Genomic DNA, 12,611 nt, shown 5'->3' with positions numbered 1-12,611 from the left:
CTCTCAGTAGACTTGTGTGTATAAAAGAATAGGAGGTTATTTTAAACTCTGCGATGTAATATTATACTTGGTATTTGAACTCGTATAACTTTTGTTCTTTTTTACTTCTGCACCCAGATTCAAAGGATTCCAAGGAAAAGAATAAAATGGAAATCCTGTACATACTGGTGCCCAGCGTGGCCATCCCACTGGCCATTGCTTTGCTCTTCTTCTTCATCTGCGTCTGCCGCAATAACCAGAAGTCATCGTCCCCGCCTGTCCAGAGGCAGCCGAAACACGTCAGAGGTCAGAACGTGGAGATGTCAATGCTGAATGCCTACAAGCCCAAGGTAAGAGGAGCCGTGCACAGCTGCACCTATCCTGTCAGCTGTGGTTCCAGTGCCCTTGTTACCCTCCCCAGTTTAGAAATCAAATGCTACAAAATCAGCTTGACAAGTGCTCGATGGTGTTGTCAGATAACCACGCCTCTCTAACTTGGTCCAAGCGAGCTGGACATACTTTCTTCAGTGTGTCCATTCCAGCGTTGGGCCACAACGTTGCCTTACTGCAGAGCAGGGCCTGAGGGAATCTTCCTTAGGAAGTCATCTCTGCCGGCCCATCAGGACTGAGAATGTGAACTATTTTTCAGAATTGCCAAGAAGGAAAATCCATACTCTTCCAATCTAACTGAAAGAGGTGAAGAGAGAGAGAGAAAGAGAGAGACCCAACATTCTCCACTAACGTCACTGTCAGCCTTTTGATGGCCCTACCACATATATGTACTTATCACCACTGTATTGTACACTTAAAAATGGCACATTTTATGTGTCTTTTACCACCACCACCACCACCACCACCACAACAACAACAACAACAAAAATATCCTTGTTAGGCCTAACCTAAGTCCCTTTCTCTTTAGTATATGTGTATTTTAAGAGAAATGTTGTCTTTCCTAAAAATCTTTGAATGTTTTATGATAGCCCACATTAGCCCTCTCCTCTCAGTGCTAAAGTCACCCTCTTCCTTTTAGTTTTTCCTCCATGTCTTTTAGCATTTGGGTTGCTTGAGGTTCTGGTGAGGAAACCAGGGTCACTGGCTCTGACCTTAAATGGATCACACGCCACATCTCGGAGCTGAACTACAGCAGAGGCCACCCATTTCCAGAAAGCCAGCACCTCAGTCCCAGGCCTCTCAACAAAGAGATGTCATTTAAATAACTGAGGATTCTGCATCCAAAAGCCTGTCTTTTCTTCTTATTCCAACTCCAAAGGAACATTCATTGATTCATTCATTCATTCAGTTAACAAATACTTACCTTATCAGTGGGTTGGTGGTCATATTATTATTTTTGACCCTCATAAATAGAAGATGCATCACCTTTAACAAAATTTTAGGAAACAATGTCTTCACACTCAGATTAGCTAATTAATACCTTTTACCTAGTAAGTAGAGTAGCATCATTGTAACTGACAAACAGCCCTCATCTGATTATTTTTTGCTTTGCAATTGGAGTTTTTTTAATTTAAAAAGGCTTAAAATATTTTTCTATTGTAAAGTCATATGTATTTTTAAGGTCTTGAGATTTTTTAAATGCTCAAAATTTATTTTAAGTATTCTGTTCCAAGCAAAACTATTGTTCTCATAAGTGTGAATTTTTATCATGAAAACACCCCACACACCCCGGATAGGGGCGTTCACTAAGTGGCTTGGGGGACAGGTGGTGCTGGAGTTTCATCTCGTTTGATATCCTAGCTGCTTGCTAGCTGACTCATTTACATCATGCATGTCCTTCAATCTTACATTTAATCTTTACAAAGTTAGTAGAAGAAAACGAAGGGTTAATATTGTTACACATTCATGAAGGAACACTTATTTGACCTTTTATATGTACCATGACTTTAAACTTCTAGTGCAGTAGTCTTTGTTCTATGAGACTCTTGCCCTGTCATTTCTGTTACTAAATGTTAAGTAGCCTTAGAAACACCAGAACTCTCTGTGGGAGAGAGACCCAGTTTGGTTATAGTCTTCATGGAGCAGCCACTGTTCTGGAGAGGTGGGCTCCTCATCGCTGGGACAGGAACCGGGGTAAAAGTCATTTTCCATGTGGGAAAATTATCAGTTGTGTAGCTTAGCCTCCATCTGCAACTCAATTTCATTTTTTTTTCTTTTTCCGAAGCTGGAAACGGGGAGAGACAGCCAGACAGACTCCCGCATGCGCCCGACCGGGATCCACCCGGCACGCCCACCAGGGGCTACGCTCTACCCCTCCGGGGCGTCGCTCTGCCGCGACCAGAGCCACTCTAGCGCCTGGGGCAGAGGCCAAGGAGCCATCCCCAGCGCCCGGGCCATCTTTGCTCCAATGGAGCCTTGGCTGCGGGAGGGGAAGAGAGAGACAGAGAGGAAAGGGGGGGGGGGTGGAGAAGCAAATGGGCGCTTCTCCTATGTGCCCTGGCCCGGAATCGAACCCGGGTCCCCCGCACGCCAGGCCGACGCTCTGCCGCTGAGCCAACCGGCCAGGGCCTCAATTTCATTTTTAGTAGATGTTTCTTTTGCAACACATGATCTCCATTGTGTTTTGGATTTATGCAGCCTTTTGTGTAAAGATCTCAGAGAGCTTTGTGGCATAAATAGAGAAGGCTCCTATATGTTGATTGATAGAAATTGTCAAGAGCTATACAAGGAGTTTTTACACTCATTATCTCACACCTATTAGAGAAAATAGGTGTTATCATTAGTCTTGTACAAGTAGGGTAACTAAAACTCAAGCTGCTGATTAAGTAACTTGCCCAGAGTTCAAGAACTGGTAATTAAAAGAGACAAGATGTGAAGATAGGACTTTTCAACTCTAGATAAAGCCCTTACACTTGCCCAGCCCCATGATACTTTTTCCTAATACCAGGGAGAGGGAGTAAGAAGCTAGGCAAACAACTAAATATGATTCCATTTGGTCAGCTTTGGCTGAACACAAACCACACGCATCCCCCTGGCTTGTGACAAATCCTTAAGAGGCCTGTGCAACAGTTACAAGCCTCAATGATAGTCTTGAGCCTGCCAGGGACCTGTGGAATTTGGCCAGAGCAAAAGCAGTCCTCCATCCTCAATGATCATACAGACAACTGTAAAATATACTGGGATAATTTTTCCGAAAGACGCGGTGAAGTGAACATTGTTTTCATTGTTTCTGGCTCATTTCTGAAGTGTGCCTTGCAAAATCTCCCAGTGTCAAGATTTTTCCAACACGAGGCTAATGCGTTAGCCTCAAACATCTCACAAGCAATCCTGAACCAGATTGGAGGCAGGAGTGGCTAGAGCAAGATTTGACTGGGTTGAGGCGGGGAAAGGAAACGGCAAAAACAAACTCGAACTCCCCCCCCCCCCTTACTCTCCTAAGAGATTTGGCTCCAATCAAATTTGAGTTCTTCAGTTATTTGTTTTGGTTCTTATTGAGTGCCTTTCCTGGAAAAAGCACAAAGGACTTTGTAGACCTTAAAGAAAATTCCTAAATGTAAACAGCCAATGTCTAAAACTGCTTTGAAAGGTCACTGGCACATAAATATTACATGTACCTATAAAATCTAAAAGGAAGGGACACGCATAAGAATGAAAGAGAAAAAAAGTCTTGAAAACAAACACCCTACCAGAGTAAAATCAAAAGGATCTTTGGAGGCTGGGATGAAACAGAAATGAAGGATGGAAGCTGGCCTTATTCTTATTTCTTCTTGGCCAGTTCAAACGCCAGAGACTCTGGGACTCTTATTTATCCAACTGAGTGTGCCCTTCAGGGTTTAGACTATCTGTTTCCATCTCTCTCCACTTGCTGAGCTGCGAAAATGCGCCCGAGAGTTTGGCTTAAGAAGCGGCTCCTTCGGGAGATGAGAAATCCATACCCTTCCGAGGGCACAATGGGCCGCCTGCCACAGACAGACTGGCTAACGGGATCTGGCTGGATCACCAGAGAGGTGAATGGTTACAACTTTTGATGAGGCACGAGCTTCCTGCTGATCTGTGGGGAGAAGAAGCCAGGGGACCGATGGGAATGGCATCTCACTCTGAGCCTTGAACAGTCAGGAAATGAAGACGCTCCCCCTGGTTCTCCCTCTAACTACCCTGTGGCCTCCAGAAGCCTCTCTGGGTCTCAATTGTCTGCACTGTTCAGAGAAAGCAGTAGGCTGGGCCCATGTAAAGTACTGTTTATTTTCCTTTTATTTTATTCAGCAAGAGATTTGAAGCCCTTTAGTGGGATTAGGACATTTCCTGTTTTTTCCATCTCGTCAATCCTCTGACAAGTGCTCTAGCGACACATGAACTAAGTAAGCACTATGAATTTTATAATCTGAGTGGGTGCTTTTTTAAAAGAACGGTGGAAAGTGAACCACCTCTGAGAAGCCTGTAAACCCTAACTTCCCTCCTTTCCGATCTCTTTCTCTCCCCGAACCCTACCGACTATCACATGTCTGAAAAACCGAGCAGCCCTTACCGGTGCTCTGGAAAGGGAACAAAGCAGGGGAGCCTGCTGCTCTAGGAGTTAGAAAGGGGGCGGAGCTTCCCCGCCAAGCACAGGGGGAGCCCTGTCCCGTCCTTTCCTCTGTGATTCACCTACGTGGAATTTAGGCATGCAGAGAGGTTAAGGGAGGAGGAGTTTGAGAACCAAGGGCAAGAAAGACTGGGGGCAGGGGTGGGGTTTGGGAGTTTGGCTACAGCCAAAGCCTGAATAGGCCTGTGGGTCCTTCACCTGCAGCTCCTGGCTGATGTAAGGAACATTTGGGGGAAAGCAGGGTTTGCCTAGCTTACTGAAGCTGGTAGCCGTTTATTTATTTATTCTATGTATTGGGGTGACTTCAGCTAATAAAACCCTACAGGTTTCAAGTGTACAACTCAATAACATATCGCCTGTGTGCTGCAGCAGCAGCTCTATTTTATTTCTCGCCTTCACTTCATCTCTAGCCACCTTCTCTGTCTCTTCACCTCCAGGCAATCCGTCTCTCCTTTTCCTTTCTAGCCAAAGTATAGTTGCTGAATGTACCGATGCTTGATAATATTCTCTGGGTCTGTCCATTTTGCTAGCAATATGCTTCCATCTAAAAAGCCTATTGTGTTCTGCTACCCCTTAGAAACCCCCTACCCCCTTAGAAACCCCTGCCCTTACCCAGTATCAGTCACCACACTTGGCACTAAAACGTCCTCAGTAACGTTCCCATTTACTCCGTTAAAGCCATGGTCTCCCCAGGCATCTGAGCTCATCATACTATTGACAGGGACCTCCCTGGAATTTCCAGTGATGTAATTTCATCCAGTGACCTTTTCCAAGTCTTCCTCCTCTTTAATTTCTCCGGAGCATTTGATATTCTTAACCACCATCTTGAAATACTTTTTCTCTTGGCTTTCCTCCTATCTACTCCAGTTTCCTTCCCTCATTCTTCCTTGAATTCCCTGAATGGGAGCATCCTCTGGTGTCTGCCAGTCCTCTTTCTCTCTCTCATGCTGACTTCATCTCTGGCATCACTTTAGCTCCCACTCAATGTAATGATGCTAGAAGGACCAGTCTCAAGTTATATAATCCTTTCTCCCAGCGTCCAAGAATCCGTACTCTCGGGACCTAACTTACCTTTCCAGCCACATTATTTTTTCTTAGTCTCTTTCTGGAAAGTAGTAGAATATACTTCAAAGAGCAAGAATGTAGAGGTAGAAAGACATGATTACAAATATTGGCTCCATTATTTACTGGCCTGGAGATCTTAAGCAAGTTTTCTGAACCTTTTTTTCCTCACCTATAAAACAAAGATAAAAATAGTACTTAAAAGAGCTATTTTTAAAAGTATTTTATTAAAATTTAATTGACATACAACATTATATTAGTTTCAGGTGTACAACATAATGATTCAATATTTGTTTGTATTATGAAATGATCACCACAGGTCTAGTTAACATTTGTCACCATACATAGTTACAAAATTTTATTTTCTTGTAATGAGAACTTTCAAGGTTTACTCTCTTGGCCACTTTCAAATATGCAGTATAGTATTATTAACTACAGTCTCCAATGCTGTACGTTACATTCCCTAGACTTGTTTATTTTATAGTTGGAAGTTGGCACCTTTAGATGCCCTTCACTCATTTTACCCACTCTCCCCACCACCACCACCTCTGGCAACCACCAGTCTGTTCTAAAAGATATCTTTGGCACTTAAAGATAGTGTGTCTGGCACCTCACAAGTACTCAACAGCTAGAAGTTGCTATTATTTTTGTTATGGTGATAATATAAACAACCACAAACTTTTTAACCAACTACCAAAATGCTGTGCACAGTCTAATATGGGTTGAGGGGGAAGCTGTAGGAGCTGGCAGCCCACAGCCTTAACTGGTGTGAGGACAGAGGACAGGGAATCACACCAGGTATTCCATGTGCCCATCCAGCTTGCATCGATCCATGGCCCCACACCCTGTTCACACCCTGGATAAACACCCATCAGGGTGGAGACAGTCTGATAGTGAGGGCTGGGGGGCTATTCAGTACAGAGCCTCACTTTAAACCAGGGGTAGTCAACCTTTTTACACTTACTGCCCACTTTTGTATCTCTGTTAGTAGTAAAACTTTCTAACTGCCCACTGGTTCCACAGTAATGGTGATTTATAAAGTAGGGAAGTAACTTTACTTTATAAAATTTATAAAGTAGAGTTACAGCAAGTTAAAGTATATAATAATAATTACTTACCAAGTACTTTATGACGGATTTTTGCTGTTTGGCAGAAGAAATCTTTATAAAACAACTTACTATAGTTAAATCTATCTTTTTATTTATACTTTGGTTGCTTTGCTACCGCCCACCATGAAAGCTGGAACGCTCACTACTGAGCGGTAGGGACCAGGTTGACTACCACTGGTTTAAACCTATGTCTGTAGAAACTTATACAGAGAAGGAGTATTACAGATGGATATATTATAAATGGGTCTTATGAATAAGCTAAAGTACTTCACATGCATTATCTCAACAAAAACTTTGTAATAACCTTATGAAGTAGGTACTAATTTGAGCCTGATTTGGGGCATGAAAAGACGGAGGCTTGAGTTTGCCCAGAGTCATGCAGCCATTAAGTGATGGAGCCAGAACTCGAACCCAGGTCTTCCCAGGTCCAGAGCTCGAATGCCTCTTCCCCATGTCACTCTGTTGCTCTAACCTTCAGGCTGACTGCAACACACAGGCCCACGTTATGAGCACATGGTGTCTCAGGCTGACATTAAAATCACTGGCATCTGTTCCACCTATTTCCAAGCAGACTAGAAGAACCTCTCCCATTGACATTATAACATAACTCCACCACAGAATCAACCCTGGCCACCACCACACATTCAAACTAACTATTAGAAAGTTATGTTACAGAGAAAAGAACTGTTTCTGATGTTAAATCACTTCCAGAGAAGTGCCACTGAACTCTGAGCAAATGTGGCAAACGATTGGTTGAAGCTCCCTCTAGAATTTGTTTGCATAAGCCAAAAGGCACTTACTTCGGCTGCAGTCTTTGAAAATGTCCATTACCTCCTAAAATAAAATGGTTGTGGCCTTTAAGCTTTTAAAATATAATCATTTCCATTTATGAAGGGAGTCAATTGTTTCACAATTCTTACAGTGTTTATCTAAGAACCAGTAAAATGCACAAGAAAGAAAAATAGGTTTTGGAGTCAAACAGTTTCCTGTCAACAGCCAAGTCCAGATACTAAAAAAAAATCTCAATTTCATATGCTCTCTAGAGCTCTCGTACCCAATTCAGGCCAAGGCTGCTGTTGAAAAGTTTTGTTTGCTTCTCCCAGGCAACTGATAGGGACAATGGAGAATCAACCAGAGTGAGGTTAGAGCATCAGGGACCAGGGAGCAATTGCACATAGACATTCCACTTTGATACCAGTGGGCTTCATTCTTTTAACATTGTGGATCCTTTGAGGATTCAACGAAAACTACCACTTCTTCCCAGGAAAATGCTCCAACTTTGGATTTGAATCTTGGCATCAACACTTAATAGTTGTGCTTTTTTAGGCAAGCTGCTTAAAACTGTGGAATGACTTAATTTATTGATCCATAGAATGGAGAAATCTAAGTACGAATTTTATAGGATCATGATGGGAATTAAATGAATTAATGCATTAAGCCCCCAGAGAGCAGACAAGGGACTGTAGTGTAGTCATTCAGGAGAGACTCTGGAATCTGAATTTCTAACCTACTAATTTTGGGATCACTTAACTGCCCTGATCCTCGGGTTTTCCATCTGTAAAATGGGGATACTGGTCATAGTGACCAGTTCCATAGGGTTGTTGTGAGGATGAAATGAGTAATATGTATAAAGTACTTATAGCATAACACATAAACACTCCAAAAAATCATAGCCGTTATTATGATCTCAGTGTCTGGCACAGGCTGGATTTTCAAGACATGCTATCTGTTATTAAGCTCCGATGACAAGCATGTAGGATAGGAGCTCTGTCCTCTTTTTTCATGGTTCTTGCACAACTCAAGTACTATTTTGTATGGATACTCTTTTGTATATAGTATTTACAGAATCAGCTGATTGATGCAACCAGCTATTTAATATATCTCACACAATTGGCTGCATGTGAAAATAGAATAAACTGATGACATGGCCCAAGCTATAGAGTGAGAGACTCATATTTCAATGAATCTTGCTAAGTCAGTAGCCATGCAGCCTATAAACCCAGTAAATATCAGTTGATGGATCTTACATATTTCTCTAGCTGGCATTTCCAAAGCATCTTCTGAAGCAGAATATTAATTTCTCTGTGTTGTATAAGTCAGAATTGCTCAACCAGGTTCTTCAGATATGCTGCTGTCATGCCTCATGCAGGAGGCAGGCACCACATCACTAAGGAATTGTCTGATCCAGAAAGGCATATGCACATATACTAGTGGCTCTTAAAGTGAAGCCTCCATTCTAGGATCATCTTCATTCCTGGGAACTTGGCAGAAACACCCACTCTGACCTACAGAGTCAGAAACTCTGGGAGTAAGGCCTACCACAGTGTATTTTAACAAGTTCCCCCTCTCTAGGGGTTTGCAATACCTGCTCTGATGTAGATCTGCTGGTCAGTATTTGAAATTCAGAGAGCAAGTACATCCCCAAGCAACCAACCTCAGAGAAAACTACTTCCAAAGAGAAAAGGGACATGGCAATGTCCTCCTGTTACCCCAAGTACTCCTCTAGTTTCAATAGGGCCAGGATCTGCTCCATGATTCCTCTGATGGGGCCGAGGACAAATGCTACTGTGTGGAACCTGCTCTTCCGCTGACACTTGTGTCCTGCTTGAATCTGCGAATGTGCAGCACAAGAGACTTGCAAAAGGGCAGCAGTCGATAGGAACCAGTACAGGAGCTGCAGGGACGCCAGGGGGAGGGTGGGGTCGATATATAAATATGAACCTCAGTTCTTTGTACCACCTGCTATTGAGCCCAGCTTCTTGTGCCAGGGAACTTAGCTCTGCTTTTTGTCTGTGTGTTCTTTAACTTGGACTCAAAAAGTAGAGCTATCATACCCTGCACAGGCATCCACGCTTCACACAAATGTCGGCAGCCCTCACACAATCCTCACCTTATTTCCTATGGCAATCACTTACGTCAAGTAAGCAGGAAATGGAATGTTAGTAGTAAGCTATGTCACACAGGGGAGTCATTTCAAATGTCTTAGCACCAAAAGTGTAACTTCCCAAAGGTGGAAAGAGATAGTCCTCAAGTCTGTCCTCCTTACCCATCTGCCACCTGTGTAATTCTGTATAATTAGAATTTTTTTTAAACCCTACCAATGGTTCATTGCTTTCCTATCTAAAGTTAATCAATCTAAAAGGTTCCCTTGTCCCCAGTTTGTAGTCATCACTTAGGTTAAAGAAGCCACCAACATCAGCCTGGCCTCTCTATCAGTGATTTAGACAGCACTGTAATAATCACATCTGACGCGTATCTAAATGATTCACCTCGAAAACACTCTCTCTGCAGTTACTCTACAGAAATTTCTAAGGGAAGAAGAACTCGGAGTGTAGAGTAATGGATCCACTTCTACATCAACTTTGATTTTTTTCCTCTCCCCCCCCCACCCCAAATTATATAATTTTTAAAACTGCACTGGGGCAGATGTGTGTTTACTTTGAGAAGTAAAAATGTTAACATTTAAACTGAAAGCCTGTTTCAGTTTTAAGGTACTTAATTGCCTTACAGCATATAATAAACCGAGCCCATCTTGTCATTCAACTAATGGAGGGAGTGATAAAGAGATAGGAGCCCAGGACCCTGTTCATTCCAGTCTTCCTTTGTACTGGGTTTACTTTGGCACCGTGCCTCATGTGTATTTTACACTTCTTTACATTTTGTACATCCCTGTATGACAAATACTTGTCAAACAGAAACTAAACAGATTTATAACCCCTTAACTTGAAATGAGCCAAAATTGAACTGCCAAAACTTTATGACTTCATTTTCTTTCATAGTTTTCCACTACATTGGTTCAAACAGACAAACCCCACTTGAGGTCAAGCAGAGGTCATTTCACTTTCATTACTAAAATATAATTTACAATATGCCAGACCTAAACAAGTTTAGCCTAAAGGGTTTGTGTAATGTAAACCATCTGTTCCTCAACAATACAGCTAATTTCCTGCCTTTACTGTACAGTCTACTGACTGCTTCTTTAAAGGTTTTTATGATTTTTTAACTAGTTCAGGATTTATGTAAAATTTGAAAATGAGTCTGTAGTTAAGACTCATTTGTACCAAGTAACTTGAGCATTTTAAAAAATGCAAATCACTGTGTAAATTGTTCCCCTGAAACTGTGCTCTGAGCAGTTCTTTCTGGGGACCGCCCCTGCCGGCTGCTGCACAGGTGTTCGAAGGAAAGGTTTTCTGAAATCTGCCATTTTAGTGGCTTTCCATACTTCTTTCCAAAGCAAACCCCCAGATTTGGTTGTGACTAGCTCTGGTAAACTCCTCCTCCTTCCTTTTCCAGGCTGGAGAAGAGCTGAGACTCTATGCTACATGGCCCACCAGGTATTGGTGAGATATGACAAGACACACTTTGGGTCGAAATGTACTGTTTCCTGTGTCTGAGCGGGTAGGAAAGACAATTATCACTCCACCGAGTGACCACACACTGAAGGCTGACCTCACCACCCTGCAAGGTGTTAGGCCTCAGGCTGAGCCTTCAGAAACTTTCCGGCCAAGCTGGGATAACTGGCCCACCAGGCCAGCATCTCTGGTTTCAAACAGCATGACGCGGCCCAAAGCAGAAGATCTAAGGGCAGCTCTTTTGGCTCTCCTGAAAAATCTTGATCCTTTTTAAAGTCTCTTTCTTCATCTCTAAAATGGCAAGAATAAGAGTTGTTCTTCCAAAGGCAGATGCAAGAGAACTAACTGGCTTAGCTCCGTGAAGGGGAACGCAGCCAGGCATCGTAGCCGTGAAGTCCCGGGGGCCGCGTGTCAGGCTGGGTCCGTGGTCCTGCCCAGCCCCTCCTCTCTTCCAGTCCCCAGAAGTTTGGTGGGCTTGCTTCCTTTCGCATCGCCACCACCCACTCTTTTACCTGGATTCTTGTCCCTCTACCTCCATCCGCATCACCCACCCCCCTCAGGCTCCAAAATAAAGAACAGACAAAAGATTAACAAGAGCAAACAAAGCATATAAAAAATAGAGGGAATTATAGACGACTGTCTAGAACTCCTTAGCCTATGAACATATCAAAATTATTTTCATTTATTTCACTTCCTAGATTACTTCCCTAATAAGGAAAATAAGATTGATTTAAAAAGTACTTAATAGGTGGTAATTGCTTTCATATACTGTTGTATCTAGTCCCCACTCTAATTATGGAAGTTAGATATTCTATTACTTCATAACTATGGAAATAGAGGTTCAGAAAAGTTAAAAAACTCACCCAAGGTCAACCAGTTAATGCATAGGACCTACCCCACAGGGTTGTTGTATTAAGTGAATTAACATTTGCTCAGTGCTTAGAATTGTCTCTGGCACATAGTACGTGCTGTTTAAGTATTAACTGTTCATGAAAAGCCACAGGTCCAAGATGCAAATTCAGATTTGTATGAATCCAAAGCTACATGGTTTGAGTTATACCACTCTGCCTATTGGTTAATTTCAGCAAGGTGGGAGAAGAGGAGTTCTAATTTCTCATTATAGTAATCTATTATTCTTTGGATTTAGTTCCTAATTCACATTTTCCCTAAAGAAGTATATTATTCAGTCCTTTGCCTTCTCTAGCACCAAAACCCAGGGGATCCTGTTGAGATAAAGATGCCATTCAAGGAACCTTCACATGAATTGGATTCCTCTACACCACTGAGATTTCTGATCGAAATTCCAACCTTAATATCCCGCAGAAAATGTTACCTTGGTTTACTCTTGCCATAAAAGCAAAATCACCTGAGTGCTGCAAGGGAAAAAAATAGGGTTGATTCACTGGTTTACTTTCCCCATCACCCACATGCTGTTCTCCCAAAGGAACTCTATAGCATCCACAAGAATCCAGCCCCTATAAGCAAAAAGAAAAAGAGTGGGTGGAACTGTGACTACAGAGATGTTTACCGATTCAGTCAGAGGAAAAGATTTGTCATATGTTTTTAAATTTTTTA

The 12,611-nt window shown here is 42.5% G+C and overlaps 1 protein-coding gene across 1 annotated transcript in view; it reads left to right on the top strand.

The window, feature by feature from the left end:
- The window catches only part of ROR1 (receptor tyrosine kinase like orphan receptor 1), a 458,686-nt gene that overhangs the window by 439,533 nt on the left and 6,542 nt on the right, over positions 1 to 12,611 (top strand). Inside the window, exon 8 of the mRNA XM_066268986.1 lies at positions 118 to 329. Within this exon, the coding sequence (XP_066125083.1) occupies positions 118 to 329 (212 nt within the window). The remainder of the gene's footprint in view (positions 1 to 117; positions 330 to 12,611) is intronic.

Source organism: Saccopteryx bilineata, chromosome 3 (assembly GCF_036850765.1).
Source record: "Saccopteryx bilineata isolate mSacBil1 chromosome 3, mSacBil1_pri_phased_curated, whole genome shotgun sequence".
Lineage (NCBI taxonomy): Eukaryota > Metazoa > Chordata > Mammalia > Chiroptera > Emballonuridae > Saccopteryx > Saccopteryx bilineata.
The sequence above is the reverse complement of the archived record's forward strand: the minus strand, read 5'-3'. Positions and strand labels throughout refer to the sequence as shown.